Genomic DNA, 25,254 nt, shown 5'->3' on the forward strand with positions numbered 1-25,254 from the left:
CAGCATCCCCATGCTCCTGTGATCAAAATTTGGATGCTTGGCAACTGGTTCATATTTATGACTGTTGCAGTGTCCCAGGGTCATGTGATCACCTTTTGCAATCTTCTGACAAGCAAAGTCAATGGGGAAACCAGATTGTTACTAAATTAACAGCTGCAGTGATTCACTTAACTGTGGCAAGAAAGTTGTAAAATGAGGCAAAATTCACTTAACAACTGTCTCACTTAGCAACATAAATTTTAGGCTCAGTTGTGGTTGTTAGTCGAGGAGTACCTGTATTTCCTGAATTTATAAAATTAATAATGGGTGTAGTTGTTACAAATTTATTCAGTACTACGGCACTACGGTACTCATTGTTAATTGGTTCTGGGTTGAGTGAGGAATACCAAAAATGATGAGTACCAAACAACTTTTTCCCATAAGGAATAATGTAGCGAGTCACAAGGCTGCTGACATCGAAAAGTTCTAGCTTGTGGGATGAGTGCTAAACAAACCATGACTACCAGGACAAAAATTGTGTGTCAAAATGCACTGAGTACCAAATTCGATGAGTTTCAAAGCAGTTGAGTACCAATGTACCATTATACATGGATTAAAATGCATATGCATAATATTTCATTTATTTCATTAAATGCCGCCCATCTCACTGTTTCGAGTGACTCTGGGTGTCGTATGCAATAAGAGTGTTCTGAACCCAAGGAGTCTGCTGCATAAGTGAAAATCACGTACAAGGAGGGGCACAAGATAAGTTTTCCTGCTTTGCCCGGTTACAGAAATGGCATTGTAGAATTTTTTTAAAAAAGCTTTCTCCTCCCCCAAGGGAGTAAGCTGTGTCTTCTGATCGCGCAACGGATGGCTCAATCTCAGCTATCCTTACTTTGCCCCAAGGAGAATCCCATGAAGGCTCTCCTGGTTTGGAGGACTTCCACAAAGCAAAATCATTTGGCGATCGCTTTTCATTTAAACGATCCACTGAGATACTCAGGTCACCTAGGAGAAGCAGAAGGAGGAATTACAAGAATCAGTAACTTCATAGTTTTCTCCAAATATTTTCGGAAAGATTCGTTTATGGAAATTAAATTACCTTCACCCTCCTGTAATGCTTTTTGATCTCCCACGGCTTCGGGGACCAGTTTTGCATAGGTGTGTTTCTCAGATGCGTCAAATTTTAGTGTATCAAAATAAACAGATCCATTGGACACATAACTAGAAGGCAAAATGACAGTTTCAATAGATAGGAACGTTGACACTACTTAATGTAAATAATATGCTTCAACACTTTTGCATGGCTGATTTTTATACAGAATTCAAGAAAGCTATGCTATGCTGTGGGGTTGATGTCTGGAATTGTAGCTCGGCTCATCTGGAAGACCCAAAGGTGCTTTTCAAAATGCAGCTGGACTTTCCTGGTTTTTATTTTTCCTTGAAAAACTTTTTGCTTCTCGTCCAAGAAGAATCAGAGTGCAAATGGGTGTGGAACCTTCTTGGGGCCGCTGAATGGCCTGAGTCCTTTCAACAGTCCCAAGAAAGTTCCACACCCATTTGTACTCTGATCTGGGTGATCCTGAGGGTACAGATACACCTCCAAGTGGCTTCAATGACTCTCAGAGAGTTAACCACCAACCTTCAGAGTGCTAACAACCAGATGACTGCAAAGAATATAAATCCTTCCATTCCCCACCATTCAGTCAGAACTGAAGAAGCTTCCTGGATGAGAAGAAAAATGTTTTTCAAGAAAAAAACTCAATAAAGTCCAGTTGCATTTTGAACAGCCCTTGTGGGACAACCATGACCTGGATGATTGAGAATCTCCATAGACAACTCATTTGGAAGCACCCAGCTGGGAAAAATGAATAAGAATTAAATTTATGAGCACTTGTAAAATAGCCAAAAAAAATTATTGTAATTCTTTGTTATGTAATGTAGCGAAAAGTTAAGACTCTCTTAGATAAAAAGGACATTGGAAATATTCCTTTATAAAAAAGCCACTGAATTGCTTGTTAGATATTCAAACTATTACTCTCGCCACTTTCTCTATATTATAGAGAACAGTGGGAAAATGTCAAGTTATACTCACCCATATCCATTATCTACAATCTTTTGAACAAAGTCCACAATTTCTGGTACATATTCACTAACACGAGTTAAGACATCTGGAGGTAATACCTGGAAAAAACCAAACCTTTTCTTTTTTCTGCTACACCAGAATCTCAAAATATATTCTGCTTTATAATTAAAATTATATAGTAGCATGATAATAATAAAACTTGGTAGGAAAATCTTAAGACAAATAGGAACTGATCCCCCCACACCTAATGTGCTTGGGCAATTATTCGGCTGTCAAGTCTGCTAACATTGGATGTTCTTGCTTGCCATATGTGAAGAAGCAAACATGTTTTATTTAGCCTACATATCACTCCTAGAGTTAAAGCAGACAATACTAGCCTAGTAGGTGGGAAAGTATGCCAGCTAATCATAACAATATCTCAGCATAGCACAGCCAAGGTCAGCGTAACAGGAGAAATAGGGAGGGAGAAATTCACACTTCAAACTAATTGGAGCATATGATTGATGACTGTAAAATGAAGGAGTGAGTTATGCATTGTTACGGTGCTTGGGGGTGGGAGGTTCAGTTTTTGGCTTTTTATTGTTCGCTCCGAAGCTATGTAGCCAAATAAAGGATTCTTTAAGGTAAATAAGCCTCAAAGTTCTTTGAAAAGCTACTTCTTTTAGGAACCATGTCATCAAGCCAAAAACCACAAACTTTTAAAACCATTTAGGGGTCCCTTACCCCAGTCACTATCCTTAAAATAACGGGGACAGTTTGACAAAGATAAGGGGAAGATCTCACCATGGAAGAAGAGGGAATGCCTGAGGCCAGCACCCCTCCAGCCGCAACCTCCCCAGGAGGGGGAGCGACAGCTAGCCAGCCGGTGCAGCATGTCATCGGCTTAGTGAAATCAAGAAACATCTAGCTTCCAAAAGCTAAATGTGAAAAATATCCTTCAAGGATAGAAACTAACATTGCTCTAACCATTGATGAATAATTCTTTATGTGGATCTAATTATAATTCTGATTTTCTAGATGGGAACAAATGGAACATAGTAGACTTTCTGAGGATTCTGCCTAAAGATCTCAGGTTATCATTTTAATAAAATTCTAATTCAAGATCTATTTGAAATAGTTTCCTAACTTGTGGTTTGAAGCTTTTAACTACACATATGACACATTTCCTTTCCAGTCTTGAAAAGAAGAGGACATTTGAAACAATAAAGGATGAGCAATACTATTCAGGAGTGTCTTTTGAAGTTTTGTTGAATAATCATGTCTACTCACATTGAGAGCTGCCATATCTTTATGATGTTCTTCTTCCCAAAATTTGGGAAGTTTGGAAAATATAGAGTTGTCAGTCACTTGGCTACCCAACTTAGTGTCCAGCCACTCAGACAGTGTATCTTTTGCTTCTTGCAACAAAAGCTGAAAAATAAATTCTATTTAACACAGGCTGTTTATCCTGATGCACAATTTCCACAATTCTTAAAAATTCCCCAGAGGCCCGTGCTCAAATGCTCTTCAAGCTTCATGGGAAAGACCACTTCAGTGGTACCTTGAAATGAATGAGTGATTGAGAATGTGTGTGTGTGTGTGTGGTAATGTATCAGAAGGCAATGACTGAAATGACTTGCAACCTGTTTCAGAAAAGTGTACTAACCTCAATATGTTTATTGACCTCTCCCTCAGAGAGCTTCTTTTGCAGGCCATTCTCTAGTGGTTCCAAAGCAGCTTTCACTGAATTTTGCATCCTTTCTAGCATCTGTTTCTTATCAGGATCCGAAGTTTCTTCCAGCTTTGCTGAAAAAAGCTGAATTAGGAAACATGGATAAAAACATAAACAAAAACAGCTGGATTCTTCTATCACTGCACAATTATTAGTATGTAGAAAGAGAGATTTAAAAGTAGCTATTAAAAGCCTCCTTACATTGTGTGTGTGTGTGTGTGTGTGTGTCCGTGTGTGTGTATACCTGCAAACAAGGACATGTATGGATGTGTGAAGTGGAGAAAACAGGTCCTACTCCCTACTCTCTCACTATTCTTGTGCAGCATTCAACCTCTCTCCTCCAAGAGACTGTAACTATATATCTCCCATACCCTAGCCCAGGGGTAGGCAACCTTGGCTCTTTTATGACTCGTGGACTTCAACTCCCAGAATTCCTGAGCCAGCCATGCTGAGGGGAAAGGGAGAGGTTTCCAACTGAGCCATGCCGACTCAGGAATTCTGGGAGTTGAAGTCCACGAATCATAAAAGAGCCAAGGTTGCCTACCCCTGCCCTAGCCCTTAATAATGGGAATATATATATATAAATTGTTAACTGGGTCATTCCTATGTAAGGACCCACTAAAATGTTACAGAAGAGTATGCCTGTCAGTTTCTGAGTTCTCCAAATTTCTTCATTAAGCAGTTACACTATAGAAGTGGATCTTCCAAATAAAGTATGCAAATTATGAATATTTGCATATATATCCATTTCATCATTCGCTGAATTTCGAAACCCCCTTTCAAAAATGATTTTGCAATGCTTATGGCAATTACTAAGGGAGAAGCTGAAGGCCAACAAATGCAGGGATTTACATTTGATTGGCAGCAGAGGAGAGGATGGCAGCTCAAGGAAAGGAAAAGAGGAGCTAAAATCAAACTTTGGACAAGAGGTATTTTCAGACTGGCTTGGGAGCATTGAGAGGTAAGAACATATTAGGATCTGACTATAAGGAATAGGGCTATGCAGTGATTTGGATTCCAAGTGGAAATGAGTCTATGAGGATGCTCTGTAGCATGTGTCAGTAGCTACTTAAAACAGGCACATCTTTTGGCAGGATCATCGGTTGATGTTATGTGATCATGGGAAAAACACATGATTGAAGGACTTATGTCAGGGGTCTTCAAACTTGGCCCTTTTATGACTTGTGGACTTCAACTCCCAGAATTCCTCAGCCAGGCACGCTGGCTGAGGAATTCTGGGAGTTGAAGTCCACAAGTCATAAAAGGGCCAGGTTTGAAGAACCCTGACTTAGGTGCTAGCTATGCAACTGTCCAGGGTTTCCCCTTCTAATCCAAACACTCTGCAACTCTTAATAAGGCATGTTAGCAAGGAGAGAAGGTGATGATGGAAGCACTGAACAGCAAGGTCTTGGCACTTCTCAAAGTCAGTCATAAGTATCTTGCAGGCTCTGAAGGATCAGCAACAGCAAAGAGGATGAAATTTTCCAAGAATTAAGAGGGCGTGAAAGGGAAGAGCAGGAAAAGGAAAAGAAGGAATAAAATGGAATAAACAACTATCTGACTAGGTAGTTTAAGAGATTCCCTCTTGTGAGATTCTCTCATTGTTTTCCCATGACACTGGGGTCTGACTTCTGGGCTTTATCCTCAGTCACTGACGCTAGTCCTTTCAAGGCAGACTGGAAACCAACCACTTTATCCTGTTAGGATACCAGATGGAACACAAAAGACTGATTCTGTTTTCCCCATCTTGTTTTTTTCTTCAATTGCCGGCTAAATGGTCAGTCTCTACAATGGATAAATGACTACAAGTCTTTTCAAAGCAAAGCACACAACATATGTTTAATTTTATGGTAAATTATTATTTCTCTTTTAAATAAGTGTATTAACTCCCCCCCCCCACTATAAGAACCAAATGACAGTCTATTGGACTGATTTTCAACCAAGAAAATAAAGCATTTTGAATGTTTTAAAAGGATTTGACACTAGCTAGGAAAAAGTTTCAGATTGAGATGAGCAAACATAATTCTGATTACCTAATCCTAAATCACTTATTTTCCTTGTTTTCAGCAAAATTAGCTGGCCTGTCATTCTGGCAGACAAATTTATTTATTTATTTATTTATTACTTTAATTTATACCCCGCCCTTCTCCCGAGGGACTCAGGGCGGCTTACAGGTAAATAAAAACAGAGCTATACAATAAATATTTAAAAGCCAAATTAAAATATATATTAATTAACCTGTATTAGAAAAATTATAAAATCCCTTTAAAATCCCTATAAAATCCCCCCCTAGGCCANCACGGCGGAAGGAGGGGAGATCCGGAATAATCCGGATCTCTGGGGGGAGTTCGTTCCACAGGGTGGGGGCTCCCACAGAGAAGGCCCTCCCCCTGGGGGTCGCCAGCCGACACTGCTTGGCCGACGGCACCCTGAGGAGGCCCGCTCTGTGGGAGCGTACCGGTCGATGGGAGGCAATCTGCGGCAGAAGACGGTCTCGGAGATACCCAGGTCTCGGAGATACCCCAGTCACTTCAATCTGCTCCTTTGTTTAGCTTCCACCCTAATTGGAACAAGCCCAAAACCTGCTTCGGTCAAACCCTACATTGCTTTATAACTCACACTAAGCTCTTCTCAGCTAATCATTGGTCCAACTAACTCCAGCTACAGCTCCTAGGAACACACTCTTTGGATGAAGATTCTCACTCACCCATTGTCCCATTCTTTCTTGCACAAGGGGAAGAAGGGAGTGGAGACAGATTGTGCGCTTACCATAGAAGCTAGTTTAACATCTTCAAGCAGCTGTGTTGCTGATGGCCTCTGCTCCATGTATTGCTCAAAGAGGTAGTTTTGCCTCGCTCTTTTTATGATCTAGAACAAAAAATGAAGTATGCCGAGGAAGCAAGCTTATACATGAAGACGTAACCACCACAGTTGAACACACATATTTTCCTGATCTTTCCCTCTTATGCCACGCCCGCTGTCATCTTCTGATGGTCAAACAGAAAGCTTCTGTTTATATTAGCTCTTTAAAGCTACTGTATGTATTCATGGTGCTGTCTATCGTAAGAATAAGCTTTCAACTAGTGAGAGGTATTGTTAAAATGCAATTAACCATCACATTAACCTTAGCCAGAAGTCTCAGACATTAACTGAATTAAGATATTTTCCTTTACCTTATCATCTATATCTGTAACATTCAGACAATAGAAGACATCATATTTGAAGTAGTCTTTTAAAACTCTTCTCAGGATATCAAATGAAATATATGATCTAAAATAATTAAAAGAAGAAGTTTATTTTGTATATGTGCTGTTTCCAAGCAAGTATACAGAAATGTATGTCTTAATGAGGATAATATATAAAATAGCTTCCTTGCAATAATCATATATTAGGAAATGTGCAAACAAAAATGACTGATTTTTTTCTTGTGTTTATTAATCAACACATAAGGAAATAGGGCAGATTGAAAGTAAGGCTTATAAAATGAACAATGTTATACACAACATATTTGTTCAGATGTAATAAAAAAAATATTGATACATCAATACATTATTGATGTATTCAAAGCTCATTTAGATTTAAATCATGTTCAAATACAGTAATCAGTACCAAAGACCCACTTAAAGAGCTGAACACAAGAGTAAAAACAGGTAAATACTGGTCATAATGCTTTAAATGCTACTGTCCAAAAACCAAAATAAAGTAATACCAGTATAAATTCCTGCACTGAATCCACAAATAGGTGAAACATATTTTACCTTGCATGCCCCATATGGGAAGCATCATATACTGTTGGGCCGCAGCAATACCATTTGACTCTGTTGCCACTTTGGGGTTGAAACACATCCTGCAATGAAATAGCACATGTGGCAATGAATGAAAACTGCTGAATTTATTCAGCTTGAAAATAACAACTTTGAATCAAAGTAACACTATTGATTCCACAGCAATCTTGGGGTATTTCTGTTTCAACAATGATTTCCAAGCATAGAAAACTACTGCATCTAAAATGATGTGAGGAATATGTTATCCAGAGATGAAAGAAAGAAAACACGTTCACCTTATTACGAGTGAGACTGTTGTATAGGCAGAGTTTGGGTTGAGCTGTTCCTTGTGGTGGTTCCCAGTGAGGCTGAGTACGTTTGTTTTTACCTGCAAAGGAATTTAAAATTTCATATGACAGATCAAGCAACAGTGTCATCAGGCTATGGTGTTACAAGAAAACATGCAAGGAACTCTTATTCTGTCATAAGACATTTCAAAATGAATGCTGAAAAAAATGCCACAGTAAAAGTTTTGAATAGAGACCCAGTTTACGATAAAGCCTCATCAATGGATTCCTGGTCTTAAAAATATTAAGATAATACCTACAAAACTGACTGTCAACTCTACAATGAGTGTGGCTGCAGGCATTTTTTCTTCTCATTCTAGGTTGCCACATAGAACGGAGGGAGGGGGGTTGCCCAGGTGCTTCGTTAGTCAAAATAATCTTCTGTCCTGTGGGAACCAAGGTCATCTACTGCTCCTGCGACCAGGGATTGGGCGTTGCATAAAAGAGCCCGCCAAATGAAAATATGGGGGAACGTAGTTGCTTGCATAGTTTTGTGGGTGGGACATTATACTTTGTAACTAATAAATGTGTTCTTTGAGGAATTTTCAAGTTCTGCTTTATTCATCTCTGTCTGTTGGAACTATTAAGGTTGATTCATTAAAAAAAAGCATACATGTTGGTTTATTGGGCTCCCCCAAGAATGTATTTGAAAAGATGGACATCAGATCTTCTATGCTGGAGATATAAAAAATTTGAGAGCTAACAAACCTATATCAGGGGTCCCCAATCGTGGACCAGTACCGGTTCTGGCATGGCAGCAACTGGACCGCACAAACAAGCAAAGCCCCATCTGTGGGATGCAGGCAGCACACAAAACCACATGCTCTCTGGTCCGTGGAAAACCCTCTCTCCATAGAACTGGTCCCTGGTGCCCAAAAGTTTGGGGTCCTCTGACCTATATGACAGGGTCATGTGATCATTTCATATGTTTGGATGCTAGCAGATGGGAAAATCTTTAAATGTTAAAGATGCTAATGAAATGTTAAATTAGTACTAAAGCTTTGGGAATTAAATGTTTATCAGGAATTATGTTTTATTGAGCAGGATGGTGCCTGCATAAAAGAATTATACTAAGAAATTAGAAAAGTGATATTATTCTACATGTTAGGGAACAATTGTAATTTATGCACATTTTTCTTTTACAATTTATGCATAATCTTTCTTTAAAATTAAAGACAAAAATGGAATGAATAAAATAAAAAGTACTATATCCCATCTTTCCTGCAAGAGCATAAGGCAGTAAACATGGTGCTGTCTCTACCAACTTTTTCACCTCACCAAAGTTATCCAGTTTTTGAGGACGAAGCTGAACATGAAACTGAATCTCCCTCATATAATTATATTATTGATGTATTCAAACCTCATTTAGATTTAAATCATGTTCAAATACAGTAATCAGTATCAAAGACCCACTTAAAGAGCTGAACACAAGAGTAAAAACAGGTAAATACTGGTCATAATGCTTTAAATGCTACTGTCCCAAAACCAAAATAAAGTAATACCAGTATAAATTCCTGCACTGAATCCACAAATAGGTGAAACGTATTTTAAGACTGATAGTAGATATAAGCAATACTTTCTGTGTTATTTATATTAAATAAACAACTCCTACATTCCCGTTCAGAATAAATGGCTTGATTGATCTTAGTTTTCTACTTGCAATTTTAACAGCTGAGAAACGAGCGAAAAGTATTTAGGGGAAAAACAGGGGATAAAACATATCCTCATCAACTTCAGCAAACAGCGTAACAGAAAAGGAAGGCAAATGTTGATAAGTCCTTGAGTGATCTAAAGGAGATTACTTCAACAGAAAAATATGAAAAAATGAATCTGTACCCCACATTTATGAGTCACAAAATGCCAGGTGATCCTCAGTTATGAAACAGAAACAGACCAATAGGAAATACAAACTCTATCCTATCTAGAGACAGATGCTTCTTCAATATGTTCTCCTGAATCTCTTTGATCTCATTACAGCAAAAAAATTGTTATCCGCTGATCTCATCTCTCAATCTCTTGCACATTCTGACGCACACAGAGACACAGATGGGCTTGGTGAATACCTGTTTGTTTCTGCTTTTCTTTTCCATGTGTCAGATTTCCCCCCTTCCACACCTCTCACTATAAGCAATCGTATAGGAAGCTACATTACAGTACAAAACATTATTTGCTGGTGATGTTCATGAGATTACGATAACGTTTTTTCTGTCTCCAAAAATTTAATTAGGGAACATCTGAACTGATTTTGCAATAGACTTCCTATTTCATTCTATTTATAGGAATTTTCCCCTACATCTTAAAAAAAACAAACACGTTCTCCTATGTTCGACCTGTTCCCTGTATATTCTTTATGCAAGCATTTCCCAGCCCACAATCTATTCATTTGCTGCAGATACAGCATGACATCACTTGCCTCTAGAGCTGCCCCACCCAAAAGGGATTTTCTATTCACTGGGACAGAGGAACTTAATTCACACAAGCACCTCTGAAAAATGTGCAGAGCCTCTATCACTTTACCAGAAAGCAGAGATTTATGTTTCTTTCAGGATTTTCTGATATTATTGTTACACTGAATTATGCAGCATTGTAATTTGGAAAATCTATGAATTTATAAATGCACAGTGGAGCTCTCAAATTATATTACTTTTTAAAGTATCTTTTTTATCCAAGGAAGCCTCGTGTAAAACTATTCAATTACTTCTCATATAATTATTCTTCTATCTTGACTATTTGTTTCTACTACTTTACACTTTTTTTAAAGGAATTTTGAACTTTAGTTAAGCTGCAAAACAGCAGATACATGTTTAATTCGTTAGAAATCAAACTGCAGGTTCACTCGTGTTTTCCCTACAGTCACTTTTTAATGAATTCAAATTAAAAAATACATTTTTTCCCCTCACACAAATTTTCACTCTTAACAAAGTGCTTTATTTTTAACAGGGCTGTGCAAAGCTTTCGTTTGTAAAGATTTGTGGCAATACTGAAGTCGATGTATTGAATTGAAACTACTAACTCTGAATCAATGTGAAAGTTTAATGGACCTTAACACATCATTAATTCTAATCAAATTGGATTTGGGTGATTTACACACCCTAAATGTTGAACAAGATCACCGATCCATGTAGCACAATATGCTGGTGATGACCATGGTCCTCCATGGTTACAAGCTTAAGTTGTCCCGAGCATTACTCCTCAGTGTGCAAAGTACATGCTCTGACATTCAGATACTCCAGACTGGATAAAGGAAAAAAAAATCACAGCACTGAAAATGTTTCAGGATGCCTATATCAAGGACGTACCCATTGATGAAGTACAAATTCTTGATCAACATCATCAGCAAAAATATCTGTGTTTTATAGTCATGCCAGCTTGCCCTTGGCTTGCATTCTAAAATTGGACATTTTTTAAACTCAAACATGGAACATTTGCTTGAGTAAGTATATTATAATGCAATTATAACTAGGCTTTGGCCTGCAGCTTCTTGAGAAAAACAGGAACATTAATTACAGACATCTAATAACATTCTCACACATCTATCCTGGGAAATACCTCTGACACAATCAGAGATTATGACAAACTCTTTCCTTTCTTGTACACATAAGCTCTGAGAATAATGTGAGGAGCCCTAACAATCTATTTTGGATTATGTTACTCTGGAACAACCTTAGCAGCATCTATAACAGGAATTTTGATCACGCAAGACCCTAAATGCGAAAGCTAAAGTCAGGGGACATACTGGGGCCCACATTGCATTTTAAGATTTCATTTGTATTTGTAACAAAGGTCGGTAAAAAAAGAAAAATTATTGAGTTCTACAATGACATTACATGATACATCACTTAACACATCTCACTACATTTTTTTTTAACAAATAAAGCATTAATACTGTATACTTGCAGACCATGATAAAATCTGGCACGATTACACAATCTAATTTTTAGAAAAATGTTACCGTGTTTTCCCCAAAATAAGACATACCCCGAAAGTAAGTCCTAGCTCAGTGGTGGTGAACCTATGGCACGGGTGCCAGAGGTGGCAATCAGAGCCCTCTCTGTGGGCACGTGCGCCGTCGCCCCAGTCCTAGGCCTTCAGCTGGGTTTTATAAAACCTTTTCGCTTTAGGCCTCTGCCGCCGTGTACAAAAAATAAAAGGTCCAATCAATCAGTCAATTTCAACTTCTCGTGGGGAAAAAAAAGATCTTGCAAAGTTGGAATTGATTGATTGAACTTTTTAGTCCCACCCAGTCTGCCGTTGCCACTGCAGCTGTGCCCACTCAATGGGCCATGCCCACCCAATTGGCCACACCCAGCCAATGGGCCACACCCACCAGGCACCCGACGATGCATAAGTGGGTTTTGGGTTACAGTTTGGGCACTCGGTCTCTAAAAGGTTCGCCATCACTGTCCTAGTTTGATTTTTGGGAGGAGGGGCTAATATAAGCCCTACCCCAAAAATAAGCCCTAGCTACGATCGGATCATCAGCCAGACGGAGGCCTGCAGCTCGCATCAGGAGTCCCTATGGGAGGGAGGAAGATTTCTTCACCTCCGCCTAACCTTCTCCCCGAGCAATTGGCACTTGGCTCTTTAAGACAGAGTTCCCCAACTTTTCTGGCTTGGCGGCCCGGAAGGGAGCAGCAGGGAAATGTGCATGTGCGGCCCTGCGCATGCATGTGCAAACAAGCACATGTGTGCATGCACAAATGGATGTGCACATGATGGTGTGGGCTCATGTGCAAGTGGGCTACATGCACTGACGCCCACGTGCATGCGCAAACGGGCTGCACGGGCCCACGGCACAGGTGCTGGCGTGCGTGTGCAAACAGGCCACTGGCAACTGCGTGATGCTGGTGGTGATGTTAGCGTCCCCATGCATGCACAAATGGGGCCACTAGTGCCCGCGCGGCAGTGCTACTCTGAGTAGGGCTAGAGTGCTAGTGTGAGTTCAATCAGTCCTTCTGATTTTGCAATATCTTTTTTTTTTTTTTTGCGAGAAGTTGGAAGGTCTGAAGTTTTTTTTTTTTAGTCCCACAAACATGTGGCGGCTGAAAAACGGATGGAGAAACGCGATGCAGCTGAAAGGCAGGTTGGTGAAAAAATGCTTGGGAGAGGTGAGAGCATCTGGGCGGGGGCTGCAGCAATCTACCCAGATCCGCGGTGGTAGGAGCTAGGGGCAAGGGCAGCTCCACTCTCTTAGGGCTCTCATACCAGCTGCTCAAGGCAGGCGTGGGGCTGTCCCTGGCCGCTTTTGGTCTTTACCCTGCACGCCTTTGGCAGGTGTCTGGTAGGTGTCTGGCAGGCGGAGGGAAGCAGCTCCACCCCCCCTGCCACCTTTCTCTCCTCACCTCACGGTGGCGGCACCAGCCAAATGGGCTGGGGCAGGCAGAAGGCGAGGCAGCAGCAGCAACTGGTAGCACAGCAGCCAGAGAGGTAGTGGCCAAAAGCAGCCAGGGACCACCCCATGTCTGCCTCGTGCAGCCGAGATGAGAACTGCAGCGCCCAAGGAGCGCCGGGCTCAGCCTGTAGCCCAGTGCCTGCAGCACCACGTAGGTGTGCAGACTAGTGCTCAATGAGGCCAGACGAAGCCCCCGCGAGGCCAGACATAGTATGGGCAGCCACTCGGCGACCACATGGCACCTGGTGCAGCCGCGAAATGTCCCAGCAGCAGGGCCAGCAGGCAGGGCAGGTGGAGGCCGGGCCTCGCCAAGGGCTTGGTTCATTGCGACTGCAGGCAAGCACATGGTGGGACGAAGAGTGCGGAGCCGGGGGTAGCAGCGCTCCCACTCCCATCATCCCCCATACTCTCCGCCTCCTGTATGTGAAAATAATAAGCCCTACCCCAAAAATAAGACCTAGTGCCTTTTTTGGAGGCCGAAAGAATATAAGACTGGGTCTTATTTTCGGGGAAACATGGTATATATAGGAAGCAGTGGTTTGAGCTCATCTGGCTTTGGGGGAAAATAAATAACTGCAGTAGGAGACCAAAGGGCAGCCTTGGAAACTCCCAAAGACAGGTATATATATATCTAAATCAGTATTTTTCAAGCCTTGGCATCTTTAAGATGTGTGGACTTCACCTCCCACAATTCTGAAGCCAACGTGCTAAAAATACCTGGCTGTGGAATTCTGGGAGTTGAAGTCCACACATCTTAAATTTGCCAAGGCACGAATGTGTAGCAATATGCATATATGTGTGTGGTATACATATAAACACATACATGTACATTCCTACACATTTGTGATGGTACCATGTTGCAGCTGCCTCTGGCTACTAAATGCAAGACCTCATATAAATCAAAGTGACCAAATAATTCTTGACAGATGCTTTAAGCAAAGTGATAAGCTAATAATAAGACATTAACTCACTATGGTTACTTACTTGTCTGGAGTTTACAGGAGGTATGTTTTTCAAAGCTGCCATCATAGATTGCTTCTATGTGCCTGAACCAACGAACAACATGGAAATGCTGGTCCACAGGTGGGCCCGAAAACTGCCTGAAAACTTCCACATCTGCATGTGAAAATGTGAAGCCCTGGATATAACTACGGGTGCTGAGATACTCATTCAGAGCCTTCAGCCTGTGTTCCTCTTCACTAATGCTCAGAATATCAGTGTAGTCAGAAGCTGCAAAGATAGAGGCAAACAGCAAGCGGTCAGATCTCACTGCTTAAAAGTATCCAGAAATAAAGCATCACTCTACATGAATTTTGAAGCATACCCACAGTGGCTAGCTCACCTGGAGAAATGATGCAAAAATGAAAAGCAAGACAAAAAGAAGTAGAAAACAGGAAAAAGGGCCGGAAATCTTTAGCATTGGAAGTAACTGTTAATAGCAATAGCACTTAGACTTATATACCACTTCATAGTGCTTTACAGCCCTCTCTAAATGGTTTACAGAGTCAGCATGTTGTCCCCAATGATCTAGGCCACGGGGGTCAAACTCGCCACGTCACATGATGTGTCGGAGGTATCGTGACTTTTTTCACATTGTCGGAAATGGGGTGGGCTTGGCCTCCGCATGCTACAACCGGCCTGCAGGCCAGCAGTTTGACACAGGCCCTCATTTTACCAATCTTGGAAAGGTGGAAGGCTGAGTCAATTTTGAGCAGTCAGGATCGAATTCCTGGCAGTGGGAATGCAGAGTTAGCCTGCAGTACTGCATTCTAACCACTGTCCCACCACTGCTCTTTAAGCTAATTATTTGAAGAAGTGGGTCACCTCCAGGCAACCAAGAAGGAAAACTAGATGAAATTAGTAAGTTAATCTCTCCTCTCAGGAAACAGTGTGTGTGATAAACAAGCTAGCAACGTCAGATTTCTAGTACAGTATGCATCAATTGAATTATATGTGTGTGGATAATCATGAAGATGTGTTTCAAAGAAAAGATATACAAAATAAAGATATGTCTTCTATATAAATGGGGTTAGGGGGAAATTATGGATTTAATTCCTAATTGGACTCACAGTACTAGACGTCTGAAGACTTGAAAGAAAATTGAAACATCTGAAGAAATTTTACCTTTTTTAAAATATTGGACATGAATACCTAATATCATGCAAAACTTCTTTAGAATAAGCAACATTATGCAAAGCACGTAAAATGAGTAAGAAATAGCATACCTGGGAAACCGAGGATTTGCGGGGTTGTTTTTTTTTAAAGGAAAATTAGCTAAATTTAATACTATTCACATACTTATCCATACCTTTCTATTTTTGCAAACCATCCTTGTTTCCATGATACCCATCCTCCACATCACACATTGCCTTTTGTTCTTTGAACTTTTCACCTCTTTTTCTGAATCTCATCATCCAATCACATTTTTGATCTCTTGACTGCCAATCTTCCTTCATATAGTTGTTCTGCGAAGTGTTCCTCAGTCAATCTCTTTATATGATCAAACCATTTCAGCACACTTCTTTCATACTTGCCGCTCAGTTCTAAATTCAATTTACAGTCACTTAGCAGCCTTTTCTTCTTGTCCCTCTTTTCTAGTTGCACAAATACTCCTTTCCCATGGCTTCCATCTTATATTTATGTTTTAACATAGCCAATTCTCATTTCCATATAAGTGTGCCGTTTTTGCTTTTGACAAACATTCATTCTTCTGCATAGACATACCATCCACTGTCTACCAGCCTATACACGTCTTAAATTTTTCCATCAATTTTCCCTTTCCAGTAAATGTTCTACCAAAATATATAGAATCAGCTATTTGCTTTAGTTTTTCACTACTTTATGTGTAATTTGCAATGTTTTATTTCATTTTTCCTGTCAAATACAGTATCTTTGTTCTTTAATGGATTTATTTTCAGACCCATGCTTCTCATTTTTAATACAATCTATGTAATACTTGCTTCAAGTCATTTACACTCACAACCAAAGCAGCAGCATCACTCTATACACAAATATCACACATATTCATATTAAACAACTAAAGGGACATACTGTTTCATATTCCTTGCTCAGAGCTGAATTATTTACTAAATATTCCATTATTTTCACTCACATTTACTTCCAATCCTTTAGTTCTCAGTCAAATGTGCTCAAAGATTGATTTTCAACCTGTAATAATTAAATTTTCAAATGTCTTTAGAGAGGCTACATAGAAGTACTTCTCAGGTTACGAGTACTTGTTTAGGGACTGTTCAATGTTACAACAGCACTGAATGAGAGTTACAACTGGTCTTCAAAGTTGTGGTAATCACATTGTCCCTGCAGTCATGTAATCACAATTTGGTCACTTGGCAACCAGTTTATGGTGGTTGCAGCATCCTATAGTTATACTATTACAATTTGTAACTTTCCCTGCTGGCTTCCAACAAGCACAGTCAATAGGGAAGCCAGCAAGATCACAATTCATTCCTGCTCTCACTACTTTTTCTCCTGAAGAGCCCCCAGGTGACATGGGGATCTTATACTCCATAGCACCTGCCACAGCACCTGCCTGTCTGCTTACAGCTCTCGCCCATCAGACTGCATGCCCAGGATGCAGTTTTAGTGCCTCTTCCCTTATTGTCATGGATCCACTTCCAGACCCCTCTCCAGATGCAAGTTCAGAGGAGGGGGGTGAGTTTGAGTCTGCAGAGGACAGTATGGAGCTGGGTATTGGTCAGTATTGGGGCTCAGAGAATGCTAGCCTGATGGAACAACCTCAGCTGGGTCAACTGGATGAGTGCCAGGAAGCTCCAGGCAAGGAACGGGAGCAGCTGCCACCCATTAACAATGAGGAGGAGGTAGAGTACACACCTCCTCCTGATCCAAGGACACATAGAGCAGAGAGGAGACAGGTACAATGACGGTCAGCTAGTCTACTCACGAGGAGGCAACCTTGCCTCTCATGAAGGGCTGCACCAGCATTGCCTACTTAACCCCGCCCTGAGGACTTGAGTGTTGCTGGAGCAAAGTGCCTAGTTCTGTGCCTTGTATCTTGGCTTGTTTGACTCCTGGACTGCTTTGTGTACACTCATTGGATTCGGTTATCCAGGGACTCTTGTTCTGACCTTGAAATATGGACCTGTGCAACAGGGGTGCTTTCTTGGAGAGGAGGGGTTGAATAAACACCTGTAGAACTCTTGCCATACGTGTGTTTGTGTGTGGGGAGTGGAGCAGCACACTTATCACTGTTACTGAGGTCCTTGCATAACACTTCACAGCATCCTCACTTGGTTCAAGAATGGGAACTGCTGGGATTGTCATTACTAAGCAATGCAGTCATGTGACATCATGCCTTATGACTGCAATGCTTAGTGATGGAAAGTCTGATTCCAGCTGTCATCAAAAACCCAAGGACTGTACATACTTCTATAGCAGTGGTTCTCAACCATTTTAATGCCGCGACCCCCAACCGGTCGTAAGTCGAGGACTAAATCGGTCGTAAATCGAGGGCTAAACCGGTCGTAAGTTGAGGACTAAACCGGTCGTAAGTTGAGGACTACCCAACCGGTCGTAAGTTGAGGACTTTCCCTGCCCGGAAGCACCGCGCATGCGTGGGTCTACCCCCTGCGCCGGCCAAGGCGTAGCTGGCAAGCGGCAGAGACGGAGCAGGCTGACCACCAGCTGGCCCAGCCCAAGGGAGGTAAGGCACCCGCCAGAAAATGGAAAAAAAATGGCGGACAGCCTTGCTTGGCGACCCCCGTGAAATGGTCGATCGACCCCAAATGGGGTCCCGACCCATAGGTTGAGAACCACTGTTCTATAGACTTTTAGCCCTCATACTGTATGTACAGACAAATGGGGCTTTAAAATACTGTGAATCACTAACCCAAGATCATTCAGTAGCACAGAATATCTGCAATGCAAGATCTAGAAAAACTAGATTACATCTATAATTAAATGGAGTGGGCGGTTCCAAAAAAGGATTTTGCAGAGTAATTAGGTGACCCATAGGGCAGATGTTAGATAATGTTCATCTTCTTAATAACCAAAAGTCTTCTGGATGATACCTGTTCATCCTGTTATCATAGTTCTTCAAATTAATTTAATTAAAGCCGGGCAAGATTACAAGTACAAATATTTGAAGTTTATTTAAGGGGGGAGTGGAGTTGTGCTAACACAGACCTGTTATAGAATGATTTCAGATTTATGTCTAAACACAAATCCCTTTTCCTACCTCACAAATATATAAGACTAAATTGCTAATGCTCCCCCACATTTCCATCCTCAACATGTTGGTTAACACCTATTAATTCAAAAGGCCTAAGGTTTGCATGCTGGCAGTTCTGCATTTGTCCTCATTACCTAATCAACCCAGCAAAGCCACACTAGAATTGGTTTCCAGGTGGTGCAATGCCCGTATGCTGAATTGCTTGTATTCTTCCTCAAATGCATCTCTAAAGGCAAATGATTAGCAGATGCGTGCAGAGTACCGCAAAAGAAAAAAGAGAAGAACAAAGTGTGTGTAAAGACAAGAAACAAATTAGTCTTTTCAGGCTAAAACATATAAAGAACGATTGCTGGAATTGGGTATGTCTAGTTTAACGAAGAGAAGGACGAGGGGGGACATGATAGCAGTGTTCCAATATCTCAGGGGCTGCCACAAAGAAGAGGGAGTCAAGCTATTCTTCAAAGCGCCTGAAGGCAGGACAAGAAGCAACGGGTGGAAACTAATCAAGGAGAGAAGCAACCTAGAACTAAGGAGAAACTTCCTGACAGTTAGAACAATTAACCAGTGGAACAACCTGCCTCCAGATGCGGTGAATGTGCCAACACTAGAAGTTTTTAAGAAGAAACTGGACACCATTTGTCCGAAATGGTATAGGGTTTCCTGCCTGAGCAGGAGGTTGGACTAGATGACCTCCGAGGTCCCTTCCAACTTTATCATTATTATTATTATTATTAATTCACCAGCTACTGTGTTGGGACTGGCAATTTGTTATTATACCCATCTTTTTTCTTTCTGTCTACAGGAATATCCTAATTGCCCTCCAGATTTGTTTGGCTCTATCTCCCCCAGGGCTATATTAGTAACAAACCTACCAAAGAAGTGTGCATCAGTTCAACTTTTCTCCCTGCTCTCCAAAATAAATAAATAATGAGTCTAAATGGTTCACAACAAGCAACAAAGAAATTATAATAAAATCAATAAAATATAAACGGTAAAGGAATAATTTCTACACAAGTATTAAAATTAAACAAATCCCTTCCCTTTGCATCTAGTCCCTCATTTACAGCATAAGATTTGTTGAAAGCATTATCAATGCAACCTTAGTGATTGACGGCAAAAGAGACAAGAGATTGTTATAAAATCCCCATCTACTGGATTTATATAATATGGTTATCATTCTTCAATGAAACTAGCCCCCCCAAATAATGAGAGAAGTCAGACTAGATATTTAATTTATATGCCGCCTAATTCCCAATGACACTGGGTGCCTCAGAAGTAAAAACATTACAAACAAGAAAACAAAAACCCAGTAAGAGACATAAACACAACAATAAAGGAAGAGGACAAAACCCCTCCAAAAAATGAGAAAAAACAAACCCACACAATCCAAAGGGGGTTTCACTCACCTTCACGAAAGGCCTGGCAAAGAGCCAGGTCTTCAAGGCCCTTTGAAATACCAGCATGATGGGGGTCATCCAGAACTTGGGGAGGGAGAACCTCACTCTAAAGGGAAGGTGCCGGTACAGAAAAAGTGTGCTTCTGGCATCCTGCTAGATGGCATTGTTTGATAATTGAAGGAACCCAGAGTGCATCAACCTTGACAGACTGAATTGGCCAGACAGATACTATGGGTGATAGGAGGTCACTCAAGTAACCAAGCCCTAGCCTAGGCCATGAAGGGCTTTATAGGTGGCAACCAACACTTTGAATTGCACCCAAAGCAAACAGGCAAGCAGTGCAGCTCATGAAGCAGAGGTGTTATATGGGCATAGGAAGGCACACCCATCACTGCCCACATTGTATTCTGCACCACTTGAAACTTCTGAGTAGTCTTCAAGGACAGCTCCAGTAAGCAAGCCATGAGATGAGCAGGGCATGAATGACTGTCTGGATGGGCCTCCCAGTCTACGAAAGGGCATAACTAGATAAAGGGTCTTCTTAGCCTTAGCTGCCACCTGCTCCGTGACCAGGGCCTATGAGTCCAGGAAGACTCCCAGAGTCTGCACCCCTTTTGATTGAGAAAGTGTAAACAATAAGACTTAGTAGGATTGAGCCAGAAATGGTTTCTCCCCATTCAAACCCATATGACCTTTGTTGTCAGGTAGATTTGAAAAGGTAGGAAGTAAAACCCTGTGGTATGCCACAAAGGATGGGACAAATAAACGATTCCCCCTGCCAACCAAGACCTCCTGGAACTAGAAAGAAAGGAAGAGAACTACCATAGATCAGTGCCCCCATTCCTCAAGCCATGGATACCATAGCTAATAGTATTAAAAGCTGCTAAGAGATCAAGGAGCACAAGGATGGATGCACCATTCCATCATAGGTCTGCCACAAGTCATCTACAAATGCAACCAAAACTACCTCAATACTAAATCCTGGCTGAAACCTGACTGAAACATACAGTATCTAGAAAATCAATTTACTCTAGCAAAGGAAATGGATTTCACCCAGCAAAGAGATCCAGATCTACTTGCAGCTTTAAAGATGTCGTGTTTTCTGCACCGAAGTGTAAGTTATATCTTCTACGATATCTCCGTTATGTCTTCCAAACAATGAGGTTCTCCACTTGTTCCTAATGTTCACACAGCTTTTTTAGGTACTCTAATGAGGTTATGTCGTAGAATTGTGTTGCAATGCTACAATACACTATGTCCCCAATAAGTACATTAAGCTCTTTTGCCCCAATAGTGAAAGGATTATTATTAGGGCTGGGCAGATTATTCCAGAAGGTGCTTCAGTTGCAGCATTGTTCTTTGAGGTGACTTGGCAAACAAGATGGAGTGGCTGCCATTTCATTTAAACACAGTCACAACAGAAGCATTTTCTATGTATGCAACAGTCATTCTTTGAGGAGTCATTCTTCCTTCACAAAACTGAGGAAAAATAATAGTTCTTTTAAAATTAATGTTCTACATATTTCCCTTAGGTCTTAATAATATGTTCAAAAGTACCATTCCAGATGATTTTCACAGCCCTTATTTTCATATCCCTGCTAGGTATTACAAATAAGAACAACCTGTCAAGGCAGAAACAACCAGATCTACTCGTAAATGGTTCAAGTCAGCTATTTTATTACATTTTACCTATATCACAAGAATATATCCAGTCTGCTTGTCTTCTCTTGGGAACAAGCAGCTAAGGAACCAAAGGACTTAGTTGGGCAAGGACTAAAGGCTACTTCCTCACTTGACCTGCCCAGCTGGTAGTTTCCCAACAGAACCACAAACATTTTAATGCAAAATGCTTTACCTTTTTGCTTTTACCCAAACTTGCTGACCTCTTTCATGCACATACGAAGGGGTTCACAAATGGATCCTTATGTGATTAACTGAATTATTAATAAAGCAAAAGTATTCAACATGATCCCTTGATATTAGGAATGGGATCTATGTACAGCCAGAAACATCTGTATAATATTTGGCACATCAGAGACTTTCATAGCTGTCTTTGTGGATTATTTAAATCTAATTTTATATGTATTCCAGTATACAACCAGTTCAACTCTGGTAAACACTATCATGCACAAAATAGAGGCATTGCTGTTTCCAGAACAAGGGATAATTCTAAATGAAGTCATGCAAAAAGGGTGCATTTCTAAGTAAAGAGGGAAGTCAACCAACTGCTCGAAATATAAATGATCCAGGACCGAGGTGTCAAATTGCCGGCCCATGGGTCGGTTGCATTATATGGAGGCCGTGCCCACCCTAGCTCTGGTAATGCAGAAAAAGTCACGATACGTTGCGACATGTCACGTGACACAGCAAGTTTGACATCCATGATCTAGGATATCAACAATACTTACAATTCTCAATTTGCTACCTAATACTTCACTTACATGTATCTTATGGAATGCAAACTGATAACCCCTTTCATTTTTAATTAATGCCCTACACATTTTTTCTAAGGCTTAATTATATGTTTATAAAGAAATGGTTAGGTTTAAATTTAAGGGCATTAACTATATGTTTACTTGATTTCAAGTACAAATGCAAAGGGAAAACAGTAATTATTTAAACAAAACCCCTGTAAATAGAGTTTCATGTGTATGTCAGATCCTTAGGAATCAGTCCGAAAACAATGTATTTATATAGAAAGAAGTCCTGGTTTTAAGTAACTTTACTTAAAATTTCAGGCTTTCAACTGGTTGATTTTTGTTTGTATCTGTTAAAATCCTCATTATTTTACTCTGTGGCAATTGTTTAGTCAGGAGACATTTCTCATCAATTGGATGTAAAATCTATGATGTACAATATTGCTGTCACCATTTGTAAGAAGGTGTATGGTAGTTCTTTATCACTGTAGGATCTGAATGGTACTATTGTTGGTTCTAAGAATATTGTAAACTCTGTTCGGAGCATAATCTCAATAGTTAAATAGCTACACCTAACCAACAAACATACATGCCAGTGTAACATTAAACATAATCTATATCTGTTTAATAAATGTCTACGTTAGAGAAGTATACTGAAGCAATTTCATAATCTTAAGTATTTGCATAATCAATTGAGCAAGCTCCAGTTTGTAATGTGTCAAGCTGACCTTGTGACCTACTCTTAAAATTAAAACTTTTTCCAGCTAGGATGGAACAAAAATCATCTCCAGAGATTTTTTTTTTAAATTTAGGACACAGTGTTTTATAAGTACGTTCAGGGCTTTTTTTCTCATAGAACGCCCAGAACGGACTTCCGGCACCTTTTTTGGATGGAACCTTGTAAGGTAGGCAAGGCGGGTTGTATGATGTGTGTGAGTTCCGGCACCTTTTTTTTTTTTTAAGAAAAAAAGCACTGAGTACATTCATCACCCAGGTCAACTGTGACATGGAAATACATTTAGAATAATATATACAAGTTTGATCTTCATTTAAAAAAACCCCAAATACTCCTATCAAAACCCTAGGAAATAAGATTAAAATTTGGACTGTATAACCACAGAACATGACTGCTCCCTGGATTTGTAAAACTTACACGTTTTACAGCTATGAACAGCTATGGCTTGGCTTCACCTTGTAGAAGATTTCCATCACTCTTTAAAGATATCAACAACTGTAAATGGATAAGGTTTGTTTTTTTGTTGAGGAGCCAGCGAAAAAATAATGCCTATATGCCCGCCTTTTAGGGCTCCCAAAGGCAATCTCGTCGGCTGTTGACTTTCGATTTGCTCAGCGGGAGGATTTTTATGCGTTTACTACGACTTCACGGCGAAGAAAATGAAAACGAAAACAAAAGAGATCCCGAAAAAAAAAAATCTTGCTTAAAACCAGCGGCAGCACAATTGCTGTTCTGCAATGGCAATCCACTACATCCTTCAACCTTATAAATTCACTTTTGGGAGGAGGGGGGGCACATGAAGGAAAAAGCGACCTTTAAGACATCTGAGTTAGAATAACGCAGAGCCTATCGATTAAGTTTCGTCTCTGAAATCAATAGACGTAATCCCTACTCGCTGTCCGATCCCAGCATATACTACCAGCAGACCACATTCTTCTAACGATGCGGTATCACAAACTGTAGCGCCAAAGCACCTGAGCCGGGCGATCAAGCAGCGCTCTCAGCCAGGCTTTAATCTTTATGGCATCACAACGCCATAAAGGCCTTGCAATGGAATTCACGGACGTTTCTTTATTCCCAGCCCTGTTTTATATTAGAAAGGGGAACCCAAACGCTGGAGCTTACCGGCTGCTGCCATTCTCCCCCCTTCGTCTCTTGTCAGACGCAGCTCTGCCTGACAAGCTGATGCAACCAAGACCGTTTCCGGAAGCATAGCTCCACCTCCGATCGTCACTTCTGGTGGGCGCAGGGTAACCTGGCAATGTGCGGTCAATGCAGTCTTGAAAAGGCAGGACCAAGTGCTGTGCAATTTCAATAATATGCGCAGAGGTGGACAACAACAACAACAACAACAACATAACACCCGTGCATCGGCACAAAATAGGCATATGTGACACTTGTTGCGAGCCAGGAGATTTTCGAGGACATAAGCTGAAAGAAACCGATCCAGCATTATAGGCGCAAATTGGCTTACTTGTTCGATTTTACAGGATCTCGTTCATCTATTCTTTTTATTGGCTAATTGTTTAGTATTCTACTATTCCTTTAGAGTTAGAGCAACCTAGATTTTAAAAGACGTTTGCTTTGTATTTTGGAGTATTCCAACTCCATTGATACTTCTTTGTGCTCTTCATTTAGTTTTTAAACTTTAGTTGTTATGATTAGGTCAGCCAGATGTTTTTTTTTTCTCATCCAAGTCCTTCCAAAAGACTGGGATAAGCAGATGTTTAATAATATTACAGGCAAGGCTGCCTTTAGTAATTGGTGGTGATTTTGTCAATGCTGATTTTGTCAAGTGGAGAACCGGATGTGTTTGAACTGCATCCATAGCGCCTATTGCTACTGGTATTACCTTGCTTTCATTATTATAGTTGGTCACAGTCAGCCATATGTTTAGAGGATTTGATATTTTTATCCACCTATCCAATCCTTCCCAAGGACCAGGGATAGGCAGATATTGTTTGATGCTGTTGATAATAAAAGTATCATCACAGAATATAAACTGTTTGGGGTAAAGCTGCCTTTTGCAATTGGCTAATGGTGATTTATAATATTATTAAAATTAGTTCAGATGCCTTGTATCTGAGCAAATCAAGTCTGCAGGTTTCCCCCCAAAGATAAAGCTATTTTCCAATCAATAGATTTTCCTTTTCTTAAAGAAGTTTTTATGATCATGTATCTTAATTTAGCATAGTTTTATAAATAAAGACAGC

The 25,254-nt window shown here is 40.5% G+C and overlaps 1 protein-coding gene across 2 annotated transcripts in view; it reads right to left on the reverse strand.

Moving 5' to 3' along the window:
* Window positions 1-24,240, reverse strand: part of CARS (cysteinyl-tRNA synthetase) — a 43,735-nt gene extending 19,495 nt beyond the window's left edge. The window contains exons 1-11 of one of the 2 annotated variants that reach the window (XM_015822070.1): window positions 24,167-24,240; window positions 14,267-14,512; window positions 7,840-7,931; window positions 7,538-7,626; window positions 6,953-7,049; window positions 6,549-6,647; window positions 3,714-3,863; window positions 3,338-3,478; window positions 2,078-2,166; window positions 1,085-1,206; window positions 878-990 (exon numbers count right to left, since the gene is read on the reverse strand). In XM_015822070.1, the coding sequence (XP_015677556.1) occupies window positions 878-990; window positions 1,085-1,206; window positions 2,078-2,166; window positions 3,338-3,478; window positions 3,714-3,863; window positions 6,549-6,647; window positions 6,953-7,049; window positions 7,538-7,626; window positions 7,840-7,931; window positions 14,267-14,512; window positions 24,167-24,179 (1,251 nt within the window). In that variant the 5' untranslated portion in view covers window positions 24,180-24,240. The remainder of the gene's footprint in view (window positions 1-877; window positions 991-1,084; window positions 1,207-2,077; window positions 2,167-3,337; window positions 3,479-3,713; window positions 3,864-6,548; window positions 6,648-6,952; window positions 7,050-7,537; window positions 7,627-7,839; window positions 7,932-14,266; window positions 14,513-24,166) is intronic. The other variant, XM_015822072.1, reaches the window with a different exon arrangement.
* Window positions 24,241-25,254: the final 1,014 nt, after the last annotated feature.

Source organism: Protobothrops mucrosquamatus, unplaced genomic scaffold, assembly GCF_001527695.2.
Source record: "Protobothrops mucrosquamatus isolate PMUCROS unplaced genomic scaffold, P.Mucros_1.0 scaffold1454, whole genome shotgun sequence".
Lineage (NCBI taxonomy): Eukaryota > Metazoa > Chordata > Lepidosauria > Squamata > Viperidae > Protobothrops > Protobothrops mucrosquamatus.